The sequence below is a fragment of the Semicossyphus pulcher genome, unplaced genomic scaffold (assembly GCF_022749685.1).
Source record: "Semicossyphus pulcher isolate SPU_LCO1_2020_fin unplaced genomic scaffold, fSemPul1.0.p SCAF_18, whole genome shotgun sequence".
NCBI classification, from domain to species: Eukaryota; Metazoa; Chordata; class Actinopteri; order Labriformes; family Labridae; genus Semicossyphus; species Semicossyphus pulcher.
Window position 1 is genome coordinate 9052965 of NW_027211691.1, and position 21621 is coordinate 9074585.

General features: G+C 43.2%; 1 protein-coding gene across 3 annotated transcripts in view; it reads right to left on the bottom strand.

The window, feature by feature from the left end:
* prex2 (phosphatidylinositol-3,4,5-trisphosphate-dependent Rac exchange factor 2) overlaps nt 1-21621 on the bottom strand; it is a 105438-nt gene that overhangs the window by 74674 nt on the left and 9143 nt on the right. For all 3 annotated transcript variants that reach the window (XR_011308560.1, XM_069667259.1, XM_069667258.1), the window contains exons 2-6: nt 14755-14826; nt 13782-13904; nt 12340-12444; nt 9913-10014; nt 8856-9017 (exon numbers count right to left, since the gene is read on the bottom strand). Coding sequence is in view for 2 of the 3 variants with exons in the window: in XM_069667259.1 (XP_069523360.1) it covers nt 8856-9017; nt 9913-10014; nt 12340-12444; nt 13782-13904; nt 14755-14826 (564 nt within the window). In the remaining variant the exon portion in view is untranslated. The remainder of the gene's footprint in view (nt 1-8855; nt 9018-9912; nt 10015-12339; nt 12445-13781; nt 13905-14754; nt 14827-21621) is intronic.

Here is a 21621-nt window from a genome sequence, read left to right on the forward strand (position 1 = left end):
AAAAACACTCCCTTCCTCACACCAGATTGCTTTGGGACTTTAAAATGCGCAGCAGTTAATAGCTCCTTACAATAACATCCCGTATGCTCAGACTATGTGTTGCATTGTCGCGCCTGGTCACCATATTGGTCTTGGTTCCTGCTGCGAGTGATAAAGCACGCTGTCTTTTTTTCCTTACCTTGCCTGCTCTGGGAATTTATGGACCACGTTTGATCGGCCCCTCCGAGCTAAAAATAACTCCCTACGCACAGAGCCGGAAAATGTGCTAAGCATTTCCTCCTGCTGGAGGCCAGATCAGCGGGCCAAAACCTAACCCCGCTTTTTTCCTTCTTTCTCTCCTCACCCCCTTTGATTCTTATTCTTCTTCTCCTCCTCCTCCTCCTCCTCCTCCTCCTCCTCCTCCTCCTCCTCCTCCTCCTCCTCCTCCCGTCTGCCGATCATCTCTCATTCTCTTCCCCTCCCCAGCTTATTCCTCTATCTCTTTCATTCCTTCCTCCACACTTCTTTTTGGCTATTTCAGGGCCTTTTAACTCCCCAGACCATGACCAGATGTTAAACTCATTTGCAGCCAATGAATGTGTGCACACCAGACGCGGAGAGGCCAGCTTGTGTTGGTCACTTCAAGGGACTAGAGCCGCATTTCCGTAATGGAAAAAACGACACTTCCCCTTCATGTTTCATGCACTTTTAACAGCATCCCGGCAAATATTTCTTTTGGTGCAGCCTTCACTCCTTGTTCCAAGAGTCTACAACTTTATCGACATTTAAACCCTCAGTAATCTGTTTAACCTACATTTAAACCTTGTATTTTTATACTCAGACAACTGCCAGACATAACAACTGCAGGAAATGATAAAAATATTAGGAACGCCAAAGCAGGCTCTGCCATTAATTAAGGAAAAGTATGGTAACCAAACTCTGAAGTGGTTTTTGTCAATTAGCTGGAGAGATTTAACACAAAGTATGAAGCCAAAATAAAGCAAACTCAAGCAGACTTTAGGAATACTAATTAAACTGAAACAAGAGAACAGAATGTGAAGCGAAACACGGCTGGAAACTTCTAAAATTAAAATATTTATATGGTACCGAGTGACAAAACACAGACACTTGCAACACTAACCACCCGGCAATCACCGCCCTGACAAAATGTTGGCAAACGTCACCATGGTGACCACGAAGGGCCATCGCCCTGTCTCTCCCACGCGAGGTGAACCTACCAGGATGCCCCGAGGGCGGCCAGCTGTGGAGCAGGTCAGCGCTAACAAGCAATCAGGAGGAGGCGGAGGAGCAAGCAGGGAAATGGAAAAAACAGCAGCAGCTCTCACAATCGCTCCTCATCCCTCCATCATTCCTAAAACACCCACACAGGAAGGCAAGATGCAAACATCGCTCAGCTCTCTCTCTCTCTTTTTTCCATTTTTTTTTGTTTTCCCTGCTTTAGTTCCTTCTCGTTCACAGCTGCAGAGGCTGGCAGCGGCAGTCAGATGGTCCTGCTCCAGAATGTTTACAATTAATGAAAGTGTTGAGGGGAAACCGCGGAGTAGCTACAGCCAGGACCGAGTACAAGATATGTTACCCAACCCAATGCTAAGCTAAGCCTCATGTGATCACACTATTCTAAGAATGTAAACTCTTGTATGTATGCGTTTGTTTCTGAGTGTATCACAATGGATGTGCATTTTATGACCTATTGAGAATAAGACCCCGTGTCTGTCCACATAGCGCCAGCGTCTTTTTTCAATTGTTCCAAATGAGGACAGAGTGCATGCAGCCGCCTAGAGAAAAAGCGCTGCACTTTTTTCAGAGCGCTCCGCCTTTTTTTGTGCGGCTGCTCCAAGTTGAAAATCTCGGAACTTTTCAGAAAGGCGCTGGTATTGTCACCACTGTTTTTTTCAGGCAACCAATCAGATGGGGCGCCACTCGTCACTCTGGTTACCACCAAAAGTGGAGGAGCAACTTGTTTTGACCGTTTCTGTCTACCCGGAGCTGTACATATTGTGACGGTTTTTGTATGCAACTCTTATTTTTTTGAATTATTTATTCGTTAGTGGGGTGCCAGCCAGGAAGTATCCAGGCAAAATTAAAAATCGCACACTAAACCGCACAAAGGATGTATGCCTTAAATGTAAAACAAATTGCCCATACACCCTTCACAAAAGGATACCCTTATAACAAAACACCTTAAAACACTCTTTTCTTCTCAATAATAAAGAAGTATACATAAAGCAGAGGTACCGATGCAACCCACAATAATGAACATAAATAAATAAAGTTCAGTCCATAACACAAGACATTCAATCCACTCTGAAACATTTGAATATGCTTCACAATTCTTTAATCCTTATTTTCCGCTTGCACTAATCCAGCTCACTCAAGAAAAATAGTTTCAGTCAATCAGAGCGGCCGTAATTCAGAAAAAAACACAACAACGGAAGTACCGACAGTCAATAAGAGCGGTCACTACTCAGTTCATTAAAAAAAAAAAAACAGCGGAGGCATAACCAGTCAGAGCGAGCAACCGTCAGATCGCTACACTCACCACCACACACACAGTCAGCCAGGCGGCGATTTCTGTGCTCTCCAGCCAGCAGCGGTGTTCGCAGGAGTCCACCGAAGCTTGCGTCACTTTTTCCCGAGGGACTACCTACCTCGACTTTCAGCTCTCTACCCGCACCTGCGGAGCTACTTCGCCGGCCAACTCTGCTGCTCCTGACTCTGGCAGGCGCACTACCTTTACGCATCACCTGACGTCAGTCAGCTGAGCCCCTGACCAGCGGCTGCAAGACCATAATCAGGCAAGGGGAGGCGAGCAAAAATGAATGTGGGCGTTTTCTCCTGCACTTTGGATTGTTACACCCCCTTCCCCCTGAGAAGAGCCTGAACAGGCGCTCACAAGATTCCTGATGGAATTCACCTATCATCCAGATCTAAGTGAATCCATGAAATTCCTCATCCTCAGATTCCTCCTGAAAGATTTCCAAGATGCGCCGGCGTTGCTGCTTCTCCCATTCCATAGCTATGGGGTAACATGGTTTGAGTTGCGCAATATTTACAATACGGAGATTCTCCCCTGAATCTTCCAAGACAATTTCATAATTCAGAGGGATAATTTTCCTCACCACTCTGTATGGTCCTTTCCATTTTGGCGCAATCTTAGCAGAGAATGATTTGTCCGCTTTTGAATAGGGATGAGCTTTCAACCAGACTCTGTCCTTCTCCTCAAAAGTTTGCTCTTTCCTGTATCGGTCATAGTTGTTTTTCTGACGGGTCTTAGCCTTCTGCAGATTATCTGCAGCAAACTGTTGCAGTTCAGTGATTTGGTTAACTTTTTGATATGATGGCTCGTCTGGAGTACAAAACTTTGGGCTTAATTCGGTGTCAAGTGGGCCTTTGAGTGTCCGGTTCATGTTTAATTCGGCGGGTGTTACTCCAATTGATTCATGCACAGCAGAGTTTAAAGCAAAACGAAACTCCAGGAGATATTTATCCCAGGATTTATGTTTTTCTTGAACGTAGGAGGCAATCATGGTCTTGACATTTCTGTTAACCCGTTCTGTAAGGTTGGTTTGAGGATGGTATGGGGTCGTTTTCCGGTGTTTCAAGTTCCACTTCTTACAAGTCTCTTCAAACACTGATGAGATAAATTGGGGTCCCTGGTCTGAAAGAATGTAGTCAGGGACCCCCCAGCCAGTGAGAATCTCCTTGTTCAGGGTCTGTGACACGGTTTCAGCTGTAGCACGTCTTAGGGGAAATAGCTCCACCCAGCGTGAGAAATAATCAACAAAAACCAGAAGATAAATGTTCCCACTTGAACTCCTAGGAAAAGGACCCATGATGTCTACCCCTAACATTTCCCATGGTCGATTGACAGTGGTTTGCTGGAGCTTGCCAGGGGGTCTTCGATTTTCAGGTTTGTGCATTTGATATGCTTGACACGACTGTACATAGTTCTTCACATCTAAACTCATCTTGGGCCAGTATGCCAAACTTTGGAGCCGCTTATAAGTTTTGTATCTGCCCAAGTGTCCCGACAATGGATGATCATGGAAAAGGCATAAGAGTTCATCATGAAGAGGGGCAGGTATATAGATTTGATACAGAGTTTTGGTTGGATGTTGCACAATTCTATAAACCTTGTCCTCCAGGATTGTAAATCGTGTAACAGAGTTGTCAGACTGATCTCCAGATTCCAGGATGGTTTGATATAGCTTCTGTAAGTCTGGATCGCTCTGCTGTGCTTTCCAGATGTCTTCATCTGAGATGTGTAGGTCCTTGTGTACTTCTCTTTTCGAAGGTTGTATAGTGGCACAAATAGGCAGTAAACAGTTGGAGAGATCGTCCGGCGCTCTCGACAATGCATCAGGTACAGTATTGTATTTTCCTTTTCGATATTCTACTGTGAAGGTGAATTCTTGCAATTTGAGTGCCCAACGAATGAGTCGGGTGCTGGGTTTCTGCGTTTTGAAGATCCATATTAAAGAGGAGTGATCAGTGACAACAGAGAATGACCTTCCTTCCAGGTAGTACCGCCATTTCTCTAGAGCCCAGACTATAGCCAAACATTCTTGTTCAGTGGTTGAATAGTTTTTTTCAGCTGGGTTGAGTGTGCAGCTGGCAAAAGCAATGACAGTCTCACTTCCTAGTCCTGTTTGCTGTGCCAAGACAGCTCCCAGTACCACATCACTTGCATCGGTATAGACAGTGAAAGGTAAAGTAAAGTCTGGATGACCCAGAATTGGTGGCGAGGCAAGATGGCTTTTTAACATGTCAAAAGCAACCTGACAAGCTGGTGTCCAGATGAATTTATTTCCTTTTCTTTTTAGCGCATTGAGTGGCTCAGCAATCCGTGAGAAGTCAGGGACAAAGCGGTGATACCAGCCAGCCATCCCCAAGAATCTTTGAAGTTCTTTGAAGAGGTTTCCTGGTACCGGAAAAGCTTGTACAGCTAGTGTCTTTTCCTTATCGACCTGCACTCCATCAGCAGATACAACATGGCCAAGAAAAGTGAGGGAAGATCTGAAGAACTGACATTTCTTCATGTTGACATTTAACCCAGCTTCCCTTAGCTTGTCCAAAACAGCTTGGATATCGTGAAAGTGTTGTTTGAGTGAGGGTGAATGGATGATGATGTCATCCAGATACACCATACAGATTTTCCCACGGAGATCTTCCAGAACTCGTTCCATTAGTCTCTGGAAGGTGGCAGGTGCATTTTTAAGTCCGAAAGGCATCACCTCAAACTGGAACAGACCAAATGGACAGAGAAAAGCTGTTTTCTCCTTACTTTATTCATCCATTGGGGCCTGCCAGTACCCACTGTTCAAGTCGATTGTTGTGAATACAGTAGCCCCAGCCAGTGACTCCAATATCTCCTGTATATTTGGAATCGGGTAAGCATCAGTCTTCGTCACAGCATTTGTTTTCCGGTAATCCACGCAAAAGCGTGATTTGGGGCTGTTCTTCTTTGGTACCAAAACCACTGGAGCAGCATAGGGTGACTTTGAGGGAACGATAACTCCATTGTCTAGCATTTCTTCAACATGCCTTTTTATTTCTTGTAGTTTTGTTGAACAACGGTATGGTTTTTGGCGAATTGGCATGTCATCCGTAAGCAGGATGCTATGGGTTAAAACCTGAGTGTGTCCGACTTTGGTGGTACAGACATCTGCATTCAGTCGTAGTTGTCTATATATAGTTGTTTTTTTTCATCCTCATCCAGTTGAGCGGATAGAACAGCGATATCCATGATAGAATCGTCTAAGCTAGCGGAACACAGGTCTTGCAACATTTGCTGTGGGGATACAGCCGAATAGAAAGCAACATGTGGTGGTCGTGTGGGCTCCTCAAGGAAATAGTATTTCTTTTGGTCGTTTGACTTGAACCAATAAGTGTTTCCTGAAACGTCAAACTGGAGTCCAGAGAAAAACACAAAGTCCAATCCGAGCACAACAGGGATAACAAGACAAGAGGCTGGCAGAACGACCACTGGTACGGTTACCTTTTGTTGTTGGATGACGACCTCCATTTCAGTCCATCCGAGTGGGAATCTTCCTGATCCATCTGCTAAGTACAGGGGTCTTTGAGCCCAAGGTTTTTGGCTTTTTCCCCTGTTCTTTCACTTCCTTCCAGAGTGAGTCATTAATTAGAGTATATGAAGAGCCTGTGTCTAACATAGCTATTCCAGACCATGAGTTGATGGCAACAGATATTAGTAGCTGACGTGGTAGAGATGTAGCCTGTGAAACAGGGTTCTTCTCTTGGTCAGTGAGGGTGTTTAGGGTGGACCGACCTGATTCATTTTCTGATTGTTGGTTTGGCTGCGAGTACGGCGTTCTTGGAGGTTTATTTTTTCCAGGGTGGTACTGAGGACAAGAATATGGGGCATGCAAATTTTTACAGCGCCAACAGTAAGTTTGAGAGGGACTAGGCACGTTATATTGTTGCACCTGAGAAACGGTGTCAGTCTTTGTTGGTTTTTGCATGATCTTTTTCCGCTGCTCATACTGACACTGATTTTTCTTGTCCCTTTCCAGCTGCTCCCCAAGCCGGACTACAGCTTCAACAGTCTTCAGGTTACTGGCCCTTAGCTGACTGGCTAGTTTGGGGTTGATGTTTTTTAGAGTCATCTTCACAACTTCCAGTTCTGTAATTTCCGGTTTCCATCTTTTACATAATGATCTGAACATGTAGGCAAAGTCCCTTATGCCCTCACCGTCACTTTGTACTCGGGTCCTGACTCTTTCTGCTAACTCATCATGGTAGTCTTCAGACAGAAATGCCGACTGAAATCTGGCTTCAAACTCTGCCCAAGTGGAAATCTCTAGTCGTGCCACATCCCACCAGTCACGAGCAGTGCCTTGCAGCACATTGCAAAGAATGGCCATGAGCTCAATGTCAGTAAGGGGGTGCAGTGCCAGAAAATCTTTACATCTTTCCAGAAATACCAAAGGGTCTTGGACATCCTCCATTTTCCTAAATGTCGGAAAAGGCATTTTAATAGTTTTTTCCCCGCTGTATGGAGCCCTGAGCTCACGACGAATTTCTGGCTGAGCTGGGGTCAGAAGTTCTTCCACAGGACTACTATGGCACACAGTACATTGTAATCTTGGCCGAGAAATTGCAAACTGTTCACTGGATGTCTGAGCATCTTTAGATAGGGTCTGTGTAACTGCATTGACCAGCAACGGGGGGTGCAATGATGTGGTGACATTCCGAATATGGGTCACCTCCTCTGCCAGTGTACACATGTTGGTAGCACAGTTTGTCAACTGGTTCTCCATATGTTGAAGTGTGGATGTTAATGGGGTGATGACAGATTTGATGTCTTTGATCAGTTCAGCATGATACTGCTTAAGGCGCCAGTTTATGGTGCTATTGAGCTCGTTATGGAGGTATTGGAACTATCTTTCCATTTTTGTTTCTATTTCCTTAAGTTGTGAACTGCACAATTTTCCAATTTCACCAGTACTCCGTTCAAAGCAACTCATTAGCTCCTCCTTGTGTTGTCTCTGTTGAGTAATCAACAACTCATCAAGATCTTTGTCATCTCCTGTTTTAGGGTCCAGGTCCTCCATTTCCTCTTCTTCTTCATTTTGCTTTCTTGTCACCCCCTGTGGTAGGGGAATTAATGGGAAATCCAGCAGTGACTCTCCACACAATTCTATTTCCAACAGGGATAGATTAGCCTTTTCCTCACTTCTGATTACATTCCCTAGGTTGACAATATGACAAACAAACAGTTTCACATTAGAGACCGAAAAGCCCATTTGTGGGAGCAGATAGATCGGACACTACATGTTGCTGTGCTTATTGCCCTACGCCTTGTAAGCTTGTTGTTAGCTGTGTCGTAAGTGAAACTTATTCTTGTCATAGAATCAAAACTCACGTGGAGCGTTTTTTTCTCTCAACGCAAGCGCCTCATCCCAGCCCTCACCAGCCCAGCACCCTGCTAGTTCTTTTCTGCCAGAAAGTGGCGTTATGTGGATACAGGGCCTGACAGATGCCCATTGACCCTTTTTATCTGTCTCATTCCAAGATGGAGTTTTTTGTGTCATAAAGATTGCGTAACCCATGATGTTTCTGTAAAATATTTTGGCTAGCAAGCAAAGAAAGCTAGCTTAAAGCCTATATGAACGCTCTGCTATTACTATAACACTCCTAAAACAACACATTGACACATTGTCTGTCATATGCAAAGTGGTCTAATAATGCTTTTGTACACCTTAGTGAAAAGCTAAAGATAATGCATCAACACCTGCAATGTGTCTGTGTCTGTGTCTGCATGTGTCCAGGAAGCCTGTTGGCCCTCTGTGCATGATTCAGGTCAGTTACATCAGCATCCCATCCTCCTGCCTCACAATTACTGTCACTGTTTCCTCCTTCCACACACCACCAGGCCTGCTGACCCCTCATTGAGTCATCCCAGAACCCAGGAAGAAAACTAATCTAAAAGGGAACTGTCAGACCAACATGTGCGACCTACCTGATGATGATTGGATCCGTCAGCCTAAAGCATGGCGTCTCTAACAACAGGCGATAACAGCCTCATGCACGCAGAAAGAATCTGGCTATTGTGAATACAATTCATTGTTCCCGGAGAGAACAAGAAAGCTTAAAATGCTACAAAAGTCACGCTACTTGGAATTCCTGTTGAATTGCTGGCATGGGGCTAAGTGGCTTTCAATAAGTCATGACTTTGAGCTTTGGCGGGGGGAAAGCTCAGCTGTGTATTTAAGGCGACAAAAAACCTCACAAGCCAATTTTGACAGCAAAGAAAGAAGTCAATGAGGCCAATTTAAGTCATTGGGTGTGGTTAAATCATTCAACATAGTGAACACTGTTTAGTTTAGACGCACCTCCCAGCCCTCGATATGGGATTGCCACTCCTCCAGAATCTCCAACTTCTCCATCTGTCTCTTGGCTTCGTTGATGCTGGTGCACACCGCCTTCATCACCTGCAAAGACTCCTGCACCAGGGCATAGTCGTTGTGCTTCTTCGGGGTCCTTTTCAGCAGCTCCTGCACATGTAGGAAAAACACACAGTCACAAACAAAAAATATGACTGTAGAGGCATTCAAATGTTCTACTTAAAATCATATTTGTGGCAATTCTGGCTCTGATGCATGATTTAAACAACATGAACAGCATGAGAGACAAATATATTGCATTTTCTGTCCACAACATTTGCTCCCCAAGTTTAGTGGTTAAATCCCCTGCTACTGCATGCAACTGTCGAGCAAAAGCGATGGCAATCTCGTCTTCACTCTAAAGACTGTGTTTTAGCGTGTCAGCTACTGCCGGCCTGATTTACACTGTTCTGGATATATCTGCAGCCAGTGAAGGCTATCTGTGTCAGTGTAGAGGAGGAGGCCCTGGCAGCTGGAAGACTTCAAATGGCAGAGCATCAGATTACCCCCTTATTATTATTACATCTCTGTGTCCGTGCTGGTGGCTGTTTAGAGAACGCCTGGGTGAATTAATAGATCATAACGAGATGAATGAGACGGGACAGCCCGGATCACCGACTCAAACAAGCCTTTGAAAGTGTATTTCATTTTGCGCACATTTCACGTTGGGAAAAGGAGATTTTTAAACTAACAAACATTAGACAAACTAACGTCTGAGAGTGCAGGTATGAATGAGCCCGGTCAAAGTGTGTGAATGAGCAGCTGGACAGGGGAGCTGATGATAGGTCTGGTGTTATTGCTACAATGTGGTTGTGCAGAGAGTGTCGCAGCACAAGTACAGTGATCGATTAGCGAGGGAGAGGTTGATGTGAATAGGACGGGACAGCCCAAACTAATGACTAGGTGGTGGAGCATGAAAACAGGAGTAGAAAGTGCCCTTTAGAAGGAGCATGTAGGGTGCGGTATCTCTATAATAAAGGGTTAGCATGCAAGAGACCATACTCACTCTGAGCAGCAGTGGGTACTTGCAGATCCTTTGAATAGGAGCGACCAGGTAACCCTCCAGTGGGACCTCTGTGTTTTTTCTGCCTCCTAGCAACATGCAGTTCTGGAAAAGAGGAGAGGACATGAGGTTGCACCTCTTTGAGGATGTAATGCTCATTGTAAGGAAAACTAAGAGTTCAATTTTGCCTCCAGTTTGTCACAGTGGTTCTGGTCAGGTCACAGGTTAGGAGGTCAACTGCTAATATCCATCCTCACCTCCATCTAACCTGAAATTACCATGAAGTGCTGAGTTACAGTGTAAACAATAAACCAGGCTTTATAGCAACCAGAAGGCCAAAGGTTTAGGGCAGGTTAGCGGATATCCCCGCCCTGGTCACTGAAAGGCCTTGGACCTGACCTAAGGTATATTAGCTTGTAGCCAAGTGTGGGTCGAAGGGTAACTCAAGACCCAAATAGCCTTGATGGAAGGCTATGTCACAGAAAGGTCAAGGCTATAAAGACCTCATTAAATCAAAGTCAATTAATATATTTGCCTCTGCTGGCTTCTTAGATTAAAGGCACATATGGACAGTAAATCAGACAAAGAGCTCGTCTCTGATGGTGTGAATATTACGTGCATGTGTGTCCTTCATTTCCCACTCCATCAATTACAGGCTTAGGAAAAGGTCATGCACCTTACCAAAGAACCAGACGATCAATAGGAGTAAGAGTGCGGTCTTACTCTGGTTTCTGCTGGGTGTGTAACTCTGCTGTAGATCTCGATTTCAAAGTGCTCTGTTTTTATGGGGGTCTTAAAACATAAGGGGTGACACAGTGTGATACAAGTGAAGTGTGCCGAGGCAAAGAGACTAACATTAGATACTGTCAAAGTCTATGAGTAGAAAAAAGTAAAAAACTGTTACGGATGTTAAGCAAAGAGCTCAACAACATACACACAGCAGCCATTTTCCTCTGACGCCAGGGTTGAAGCTAAAAAGCTGTTATAATGTCATACTGCTGTGTTTGAACGTTTGCAAAATGTTTAAACACAGTCTGACAAACACAGGTAACATTTCACTTCTATCTTGCTTCTTAATTATCACATTCACAGTCACATTATCACATAAGTGATGAGCTACCAACAGCTATCACAACAGCTAGCGTTAGCATTCAACCACTGTTACTGTCACTGGTACTGTTAGTTAGCGACAAATACCATTAGCTAGAAAGCTATACTTTTCTTACCTTATCATGTAACACTATCAAACAGTATTGTTGTTAGCTTGGAAGTGGTTAAATGCTAACGTTAGAATTATGTCAACACAGCTGCCGTTAGCATATCAACCAATTGTTATAGTAGTATAGTGGTATATTAACAACTTTGTTAGCACAGTTACAACATTAACGTTAGCAAGCAATTTACACTTTTTGTATCGAACTGTTAGCTTAGAAGTGGTTGAACGCTAACGTTAGCTGTTGTCTAACGTTGTGTCAAATTTGCTTCTTAATTACCACATTCTATAATTAGCTACCAACAGCAATGTCAACACAGCTAGCATTAGCATTCAACCAATTCCATAGTAACAATTTTGTAAGCACAGTAAACACAGTACTGTACTGCTAGTTAACATTAACGTTATAGGAATTTACACTGTTCCTATCTTATCATGTAATACTATCAAACAGTATTGTTAGCATAGAAGTGGTTGAGTGCTAACATTAGCCGTTGTCTAAAGTTAGCTTATTGAATTATCAAATATGTTGTTTTTAGTTAAAATATGGCCCGATGTCCCTCAAAATTTTCACTATCCCATTGTTTTTTCACTTGTTGTTCAATCAGGAAGCGTTTAAATGACAATTGTCCGATTTTCTACAACTAAACGATATGCAAACCTTAAACACAGCACTACAAGACTATAACTTGAGCTTCCCACCCTGAGTGAATCGAGTCAATACAGACAAACATTTTGATCTTGTAGAGATGCCCACACATGAACTCCCAAACACACACAGTTTAGCGAGCCAGCAGTGAGGTAGTAGTCATCTTTTGTTCTCATAACATGATGCTCCCCTGTGGACGTGTGTCGGGACAGGAAGAGGGAGTCCACCCACACAGGGGGCAGAGTCACATCAGCTGTCAGACACACTGGAACACTGAGTACAGGCGTTTACACTGTCCAGCTGCTGCGTGTGGGTGACGGCATGTTTATATGTCGACGAGTGTTTTCCTATGTGAGGTCTTCCAAGTCTAGTTTTGATCCCTCATGACCCCATTTTACTTCATATGGACGTTTATCAATATAGCTATAGAGGTGGATACATGCTAAGAAAACACCTGCAAACATCTCGATATGAAAACAGTTCTTCTGTTACTGATCTTTTGAGACTTAACTTTGCTGTGTGTAAACAGAAATTGGATATTATGTGCACGTTTACAGCTCCTCCTCACCAGTAAACATGTCCGGACACTCCTGATCTTATTGAGCTCCAGCAGCAGCCTCTGGGCCTTCTCATGATTCCCGCAGTATTCGTCATAAATCTGGAAACGGCTCCTCTGCAAGGACGAGAGAAAGAAAACGTAAGAAGGATGCGTGAGGAGAAAAAGAATGAAATACAGACATAAAGCAAGAGAAAGAGGGTGACAAAGTCATACAGAAAAGAGGAAATAGGAAGACCTTAAGACAAGAAAAATCCTCCTCTCCATCATGAAATACAAAATGCATAAAGTGTTTGGGGGCTCTGATCGTATCCTGTCATCTGCCTTGCAGCCATCTGACCGACAACTTTCCACCAAAGCAGTTCTCATGACATTCATATCCCATTGTCTTTAAGAGGCAGCAGAGGGACCAGACCACACAGCCTTTAAATCACTCACTACAAAGTCACTACAGAGCACCCAAAATAGTACACGCTCTGCAGCCACGCTAATCTGCCTCAGAAGACAAAGCTGGTGATGTGGAGAGACATAACTGTCATAACAACAAGCCGTGCCACTTAAGAAAACACGACCTCATGATTAACTGTGGAGTATGCCCTTCTTCTTGAATCATGTTTTCTAAGAAGTAAAAAAGACTGTTCCTCTGGCCGTGGGGGCTGACTTTTCTGTAGTCAGAAAGGGAGGAGGAGTGGAGTCAGAGTGAACCCATTAGCTGGCCTGAATCACAGATTTTGGTTTGAGCAGGTCCACTGTCCAGCTGGCTAACGTACCCTTTTGTGTTCTTGTAGTAAAGCGAGGTTGTGTAATTCTTTCTTGGAACTTTTAAGGGGATTACAAATCACTACAGCTAAGGAAACTTTGCAAAAAGGCCGCAGAGAAAAAGACTCACATGGTCACTTAAAACTCAATTATGGTCCTGAATCATGGGTTTCAGTTATGCTGTGAATAATATCCCAGTTTCTCAATGAGGTCATATCATCATAAAGCTGACTGTACTGCCAGATCATCTGTTTTACTTGTATCAGCAGCAGGCGGATGCTACATGAGGGCCCTGCTGGCAGAGGAGTCGCCTTAAGCTCAACAGAGGGATGTAAGATTTATTAGACTTTGACACCTATTATATGCCAGTGTGCCTCAAGGCCCTGCATCAAAGATATGTGATATATAGCAGTGGTGAGCAGTATATCAGAGCCCTATCGAGCATATAACACATGTGCACTCACTCATCATCAGGGAGATAAATTGACAACATGTGGCCTATCTTATCATTTTGAGCACAACTGCATTTGAGATCCGATAGAAGGGATTCTTTAGATTACAGGCCTCAGTGAACAAAGGGTTATTGCCTATAGAGATTGCATTGATGCAACTGAACTATAAGAGACAAGATATTTAAAAGTGGTAAAGAAGGAGCATTAGGAAATGGCGGCTGTAGAGGAGCATGTGTTACTTACAAAGTGCAAGAAGCAGCGCCCGATTTCATGGTGAGCATGAGGGTCAGGCTGCAGCAGCTCTTCCACCATCGACAGGAAGTCTTTGTGGACAGCCAGAATCTCCTCGATGTTTGAGAACAAAACCTGAGAGAGAGAAAAAAGGACACAAAGGCACTGGGTTGGTGTTCGTAAGAGTGCACATATCAATACTTTGGCATGTGCTTCCTTTTTGCGGGCAGTGCCACAAGTGAGGGAATCATTGCGGCCACAGAACAAAGACTGAGGTTTCTTTGTGGTGGGCGACTTGGCTTGAGACGTCTTTGATATTTGATTTTCAAACCCTTTATGTGGTGTTGACTTCTGCCACTTCTATGTAATTTTTGCGGTGTTATTAAAAGGGCCAAACAATATGCTGACTGTGGATGAAGAAAGAAATCAAGGCATGAAAACCAGAGAGGTCTTTTATTGGTGTTCCTAAGCGAAAAAAAAGATCTGGTTAACTTTGATGATGCATTTCTGCTCCAAAGGACAGGATGTTATTCTGCTTCTTTGTGACATCACACTCTGCTTATACCCGACCCGATAACAACCCACGTATCCAAAAACCCTGTATACACCATGTTCCCAAACAAAACCAAACAGAGGCCATGCAGTAAATATCCACAGAATGTGTATTTACCTTCAGACGTTAGCAAGATTACAGAAACAGCCACAGACACACCCCCACTGTGAGATAGCATCCTTTATTATCCTCCAGACAGATTCGGTTATTAATAGATTATATTTACAGCTGCTTCCTGGATCGCCCAACGTCTCTCTCCATTCAGAACTTTGCTATTTTAGGTTGAACGAGCACTAAAAACAAGGACCCACTTTATTAAGCATGTAGCGTAATTTCCAGCCGTTTAATAGATCAGGTTACTGAAGCGCTGTGCCATGATGTTCATGCCAAATCTTAATTATGCAGGCGCATACCTCGCAGATTGACCCTCACCTTGACAGTTTCCTCCGTGATGTTCTTGTCGATTTTGGTGGCCGCATACTGGTTGAGACGATGTAGAAACACCTGAAACAGAAAGCAACAGTTAACACTTTAACCTGGCTGCAGGATTGAATTACATTTTGGCATCTAGGCTAATCGTTGTAGCTTTAACAAGACAAATACAAGAGTAGATCTGAGGCTTGGTGACCATCACAATGGATACCTGATACATACAAAATCTCTGCACTGGTTGGAAAAAAAAACACTATAATAATTGCAGCGCATGGTGTTTCAAAGGCGCTGTGAAGTGGCTGGGGATGGGTGCTGGAGAGGCCAACAGTGTGTGAATTGAGATGGATGGGAAGTGCTCCCTATTTTCTTCATTCCCTGTAGACGTCGGTTCCCAGGCTGCTTCACTGCACAAGCCCTCGACAACCCATTTAATGCTTCAGGGCACTTTGTGAGAATGGTAAATTAAGAAGGTGTGCTTCGAATGTGTTCTTATAATCTGACTAAGGAGGAATTAATAATTCTTTTACAAACTTTGCCAGAGGGAGAGCGTTTTAAAGAGTAGGTATTATATATGCCATGGAGTATAGTTTGGCAGACAGGGATCTAACTTCTGCACAAAGCTCTGTGGAAAACACACTGATGATTTCAGATGTCTATAATGCAGTTCACTTCGGGGGAAGCAATGATGAAATCCAAAGCAAGGCTTACAACTAAAAACGTTCATTAGATATCAGAGACTTTGCTTTCAATAACTCTGACTTTTATCGTCATTGAACTTGATTTTCAGCAACAAAAACAATATCCCTGATGTTCAGCAGCAGGAGGAAAAAACTGTCCTTGGTGTTGCATTAAACAAAAACACGCTTGTGTGATGTGGGTTCACTCTTACGGACATTTGTTTTCATTTCTCATGTCTTACCACTAACTCTTTCTATCCTCCTAATGGCAAGAAAGCCAGACACTCTAGTAAGATAAAAGCAGAGATGAGACTTGTAAGTAGAATAAAGCGTGTGCCTGGAGTTTATTATGCCGAACCTGTCTGCTGAAACACTGGCGTTAAATTAACCAAATGAAAGACAAGTGAAAAGCAATTTGAACAGTTTTATTCCAGCGGTGTCTATCATAATACCATTTAGAAAAACAGAGTGCCTTGAATGTAGCAGGGCTGTCAAACTTAAATCCTGACTTATTCAACTGCCTTTCACTGATCACACAACTCCATGACTGACAACATAATCAGCACACAGAGGCACAGAAACACTTGAGCAGCACAAAGCTTCATGTCATCATGGTACAGCGTGACACTACGCATCACCAACATGCTCACGCTCTGCACTGAAATGCAGCGTGGTGCATTCAGTGTCTGTGAGAGAGCAGAAAAAAAGGTTGCATCTGTCTTTGCAGTTGACCCTATCCATGGGCATCCCTTTACCGCCCCACTGAGGCCCATAATGCCATCCGTCTCCCGCTGCAGCCGCACAGCAGGCCGCCTGACCTGAGCAAGCTAACACAACACAGACACAAAGCATGTAAACAGCCTTCTTTAATGAGCGGACGAGCCAAGAACCATTCCTTGAAACTGATAGTGGTTGTGACTCAAGTGAAGTTTCACTAGATGAATTGTGCACAGATGGGAAGGTGGTTTGGCTAAATTAGCGGTCAAATATCCATTTCTAGCTAATTACAAAGCCGGAGCTCTGTTACAAAAACAGACATGAAAAAATAACTGAAATCATCTTAATTACATCGTATTGACGTCAAGCAACACTTCAAAAGGAAGAGTGTAAGTGAATGCTTGAATCTGGGCTTGTGGTTGGAGAAAAGCAGCTTCAATAATCAGCCTCTTTGTTGTAGGCCAAGTCCATGCTGATTACCATTCTGTAGCTGCCTCTCCTCGCAACGCTGCCACTCACAAGCATTAGCATCTGATTAGCAAGTCTAATATGTACAAACACAGAGACGGGCCTTCGTACAGGCCTGACAGGGCTTACAGTACTGGACGATAGCTGGGTAAAAGCAGCGCTAATTTGCATTAAAAAAAACACGTCCTGTCATTGATGTGTGACATCAAACACAGGCTCATTAGAGAGTCTATCACTTCAGATTTAATAATGACGAGTCAATCCTACAGGAAATAATCACTATATTTGCAAAGTACTAATTATACTGTTACATCTGTGGGGTGGCTCTGCTGCAAAAGCACGAGGAGCCAAGCTGCAGATGCTAATCAGGAGTAAACAACATTAGGAAAAAATGGCATAATGGAGTACAGGCACTCTAAATCTGATTGGATGGAGATAATAAATTGTGTTATCACCCCAAAAGATACAAGAGTGTTTGTTTTTGTCGCACAGAAGTGATGGTGTAAAATTGAAAACATCTCTCTTGTAATTTTTTTCAGGATACTGAAAACAGACTCGGCCACACAAAACATCTGAACCATTCATCTGAGACACTGTTCGGGTTAGTTTCCAATGATTTGCGATTTACACTAACATGTCTCTTCCGAAGAGACATCCAAGACGGCCTTGTTGGAACAGCTCCGAGGACAGTGACTGGGAGGCTGACAGAGTTACGGGATTTATGGTCACAATAACGGCACCCGCGGTGACGGTGAATACAAGCCCATTTCCAGGTTTTTACAGTGTCAGACAACACTGCAGCACATAAAAGGTAAAGCTCATTTGCACAGTTTTCAAATCTCGCATGGTATGAGTCATCCGAATCCAGTATTGTAATACAGAGTCAGTGGAGCATGTCCCAGATTTGTCTCCTGATTGCATCAGGGAGTGGAGCATCTGTTCTCAAGTTTAAAGCTATGGGTACAAGATAGAATTACTAACTGGAAGTCAATTAAATCTAAGGGATGATTATTTATTTGGCATAAGGATTGTAGCAAAACTCCTTTTGACTTAGTCGTGTTTTAAAGTACATTTTTTAAGTATTGCATCTCCACCTTCATCCACTATGGATGCTGTCTTTGTCCACACACTCAATAACGACTATTTGGATATCCCCAGAGGGACACATTTTGTTCCCTAGGACTGGATGTGCTTTCTTGCAGGCATCCACCATGTCTGGGCACCAGCCACGACTGAATTACAAGCAGACTTCATTGCATTTACAATCTCAATTGAAGCTGTCGGTGATACATGTCACACGTTCTGCCACTGGATATGTACAGAAATGTTAAACTGAGAAGAAGATACAAAAAGGAAAGTGACAGTTTTCCCTACTGGAAAATTCTTTGAGGTTTAATCTAATGTTTTTAAGTCAGTGCCATGTTTCTAAGATACTCAGAAAAATTATGATTTAAAGTGATGAGCTCAGAAGACAGAGGGGATAAAAGAGTTGGACAACAGCAGGGATTTTCTTACAGTGTTTTTCCATTGGCCATTCAAAGAAAGTTCTCCCAAATGGCATCAACTCACCCTTACCGACACTCACTCATCACTCATTTTGAGCGTCTGAGTTGCCACGGGGAATTAAAAATGGCTGTTCTTTTCCTGCATCAGACATTTCCCTTTCTCCTTGTTCAATACATCCAATTTATAACCTTAATCATGTATCAACTGCATTCAACAAGGGGGGGAACAAACTCTCTTCGAAAGTCACTTTGTTCCCTGAGGCCCAGGTATAATCACCTATATCGTCACTGTGATGGCTGAAGGGGAACACACATTAAAACCCCATTAAAGTTTTCATTATTCCACGAAGCAGACGGGTGTGATGAATGGATTGGTCCAATCACAGGATGAGGCCCTATCTGCCATTAATCAGCACTGTTTCACATGCTGTGGGCATTAAGCTTGGTAGTGGAATTCATGGCTATACTGCCTGACACAGTATTGCTGTAATTAAAAAAATGCATCAAGAACCTTGTGTGCCTTTATTGTCCAATTAAAATGAGCACTGTTCTAACTTCCTCATACCAATTCTAATACCTAGACGACGTGTGTATTAGCTGATACTGAGTACCCCTAAAACAGGGAGAAACAAATGATTAGCCTATTATTCATTGATTAAAACAGTTAAATGCCTATAGTACTATCCCTGGATGGATGTGATATTACTGCTATCATTGTTTTGCAGCTAAGCTCACTACGCTGAGGAAACCCTAACTTCAAAACAAGCTGAGCACCTAGCAAGAAGCTGAGGTAGCGGTAGCGGTAGCTAGGCTCTGGGGCTGCCCTTATGTGTACTAAAATGACACAGAAACCCTGATATTTAACATGTAAATGCTTTCTTGTTGTTTATAGACAACCTGTTGAAAATTATTGTATCTTTAAATTAAAAAAAATACTTCTGTAAAATGTATGAGGGAAAACACTGACTACCGACAGTTTGCTAGCTTTGACTAATATAGCATTTTACGCTAGCATCATACTGTGGTTGTTTGCGACCACATAATAACTTGAAATAACTTTTACTTTTACTTTTTACTCTTCAACACTAGTTGGTAGTGTCAGCCAGCATATATATTATTGCTGTGTAGGTTACTGATTTGGAGAAGTAGAAAAAAGTGTATTTTTGAAACACTAACACAAATGAAATCAGAAGATTTAAATCAGGTTCAGCTAGCAGACACACAGGCTTTATCCATAATCATCTTACTATGACTGGGCAGTTGCTTGGATATAGAGGAAAAGTGCCTTAATATGACATGAGTGACAGAAGTGTATGTAAAACACTCTTTGCTCAGGGTACTTGAAGTTACACCAAGCTTCCTCTGGACTGTATTTTATGGGAAAGGAAAGGCAGAGGTGTAACAGACTGGCTGGAGGCCTGTTTCCATGCAGACAGAAAGTGTGCAGAAAGCCAACCTAGTTCAGGACATTTTGTGAATGGACATTATGCAATGTGTCCCCCCCCCAACCCCGGGATCTCTTTACCAGATTGGAAAGATACAATTAGCGGAAGGCTAGTCTCTCCCCCCTGTAAATGTTGACCTCTGTGTCAATGAAACAGACAAATCACACAAGAGGAGTTTGGCAAAAACAGAGGCCACTTGCTTCCTCAAACAGGTAAACTAACAATGATACAACAAGGGGACAATGATGGACATTCTTGCGCTTGATAATAAAACGTGTGTACAGTATATTTTCCAAGCTAGAGCATGTGCTTGTGTCAAAATAAAATATTAATATGAAAAATAGGCAAGAGGCTGAGGAAAGCGCATGGGGAGAAAAAGCAAGTCGTTCATCGCGTTACACAGCCACACCAGACAGTACGGGCTGTGAGGATGGGAAAACTCATCCTATTGGGAGAGGAAAAGTGCATTAAAGAGATCCCAAAGAGCAAAATGATGCAGCAAATAGCTTTGATAATAACAAATAAGGCTATCTAGCTGCTCCCATGCTACAGAAATTAGTTTTCTAAAGTATAAAGCTAGCCTGAAACATCTGGTTATGCATTCAAGTTAAAACTTTAGAGGATAGGACAGGAACATGGGAGCCTGTTTGATGTATTACATGCAAAAAAACAACAGCCATTTGAGGTCCCTATGGATCGATTGGTTCAACTACAGAACACCATGCTCTCCCTGAAATTAAAAGTACTGAAGCAGCTTTATTAAAAGGAGTTGAGAAATTGAATGAAATACATCTGTCAGCATAAACTGAAAGCGTCTCCTGATACCAAAGTTCAAATGCTTTTACTGCTTTGTGGGATCCACTGCGAACAATTGAAAAGGGTCCAATCCGAGTTCATTGGCACTGGTCACCTCTTTTGTCCACTGATGATTCACTGATTTGCTTTGTTGTCGTGATTGGATTGCTGGCAAACACACTCACACAACCATTTCTTCCACTTTGTCAATAAAAGATTGAGAGCATAGAGAAATTACTACCCTCATGTTCAGGTATTTCAGTGTATTCTAATCCACCATCTGTGAAAGAATCCCCTCTTGTTAACAAATAAAACAGACAAAGACTATTCAATGGCAGAGACGGAGACACAAACAACCGCTTCCACACGAAAAAGCCCACTGTAGTAAATCAGCAGACTGTGAAGTTATGCTCATTAGTGTAACAGTCTTTTTGAGTGTTTGTGTGTTTCATTGTCATGCATCTGTCCCCCAGGAGGGCAGAGTAAAGCCCTGCGATAACGGTTAAAGAACAGCAGGTAACAGGTGTGCCAGCAGCTTGGCACCCTCAGGCAAGCTCAGAAAACACCTCTGGATTTGCTGCGTATGTGTGTGTGTGCGTGCTAGTGAGTAAAGGACAAGGCAGACAGAATAAACAGATAGAGAGGAAGTAGAAAGGAGCGAGGAGGGGAGAAAAAAAAAAAAGAGCGCCTTGTTTGGCCTTCTTAACAACCCTGTAGGGAGGATACGCTGCCTTTGGCATACTTCCCGCAGAGAGAAAGTGCTTTTCAAACCGGGATCCAACATTACAGGGTTAAATCTCCTGAACAGACACACACCTATACACAAAACTACCCCCAAAAAGTCCTGACAAGAGACAGTCAGTCTCTGATGCTGCGAGCCTGCAGGGGAGCATCCGAGAAGAGAGAAAAGGCTCTTTGTCGTGATTCTCTCCCGCAAGCTCGGCCCCTCCTGTCCTCAGCAGGTCCCGGTGACACCTCCAGAAGTCATCCTCGGCTTCCCATCTCATTAGGCCTCTGGATAGTTTTCCAAATCCATCCTGTTTCTCTCAGCTGGGAATGTATACAGGAAACAGACACTATAAATACAGTGGGGAATGTTAATGTGTCTATGCTGGGAGTGGCTGGTAAGGCTCATCTGCACAGCTCAATGTAAGGTGTCTGGTTGTAATTATCAACAGAGAAAATGTTCTAATGGTGAACAAGAGCTCATTTGTCTTTTGAAATTCAAATGAGCTCCAGATGACACCCAAAAGTGAATAA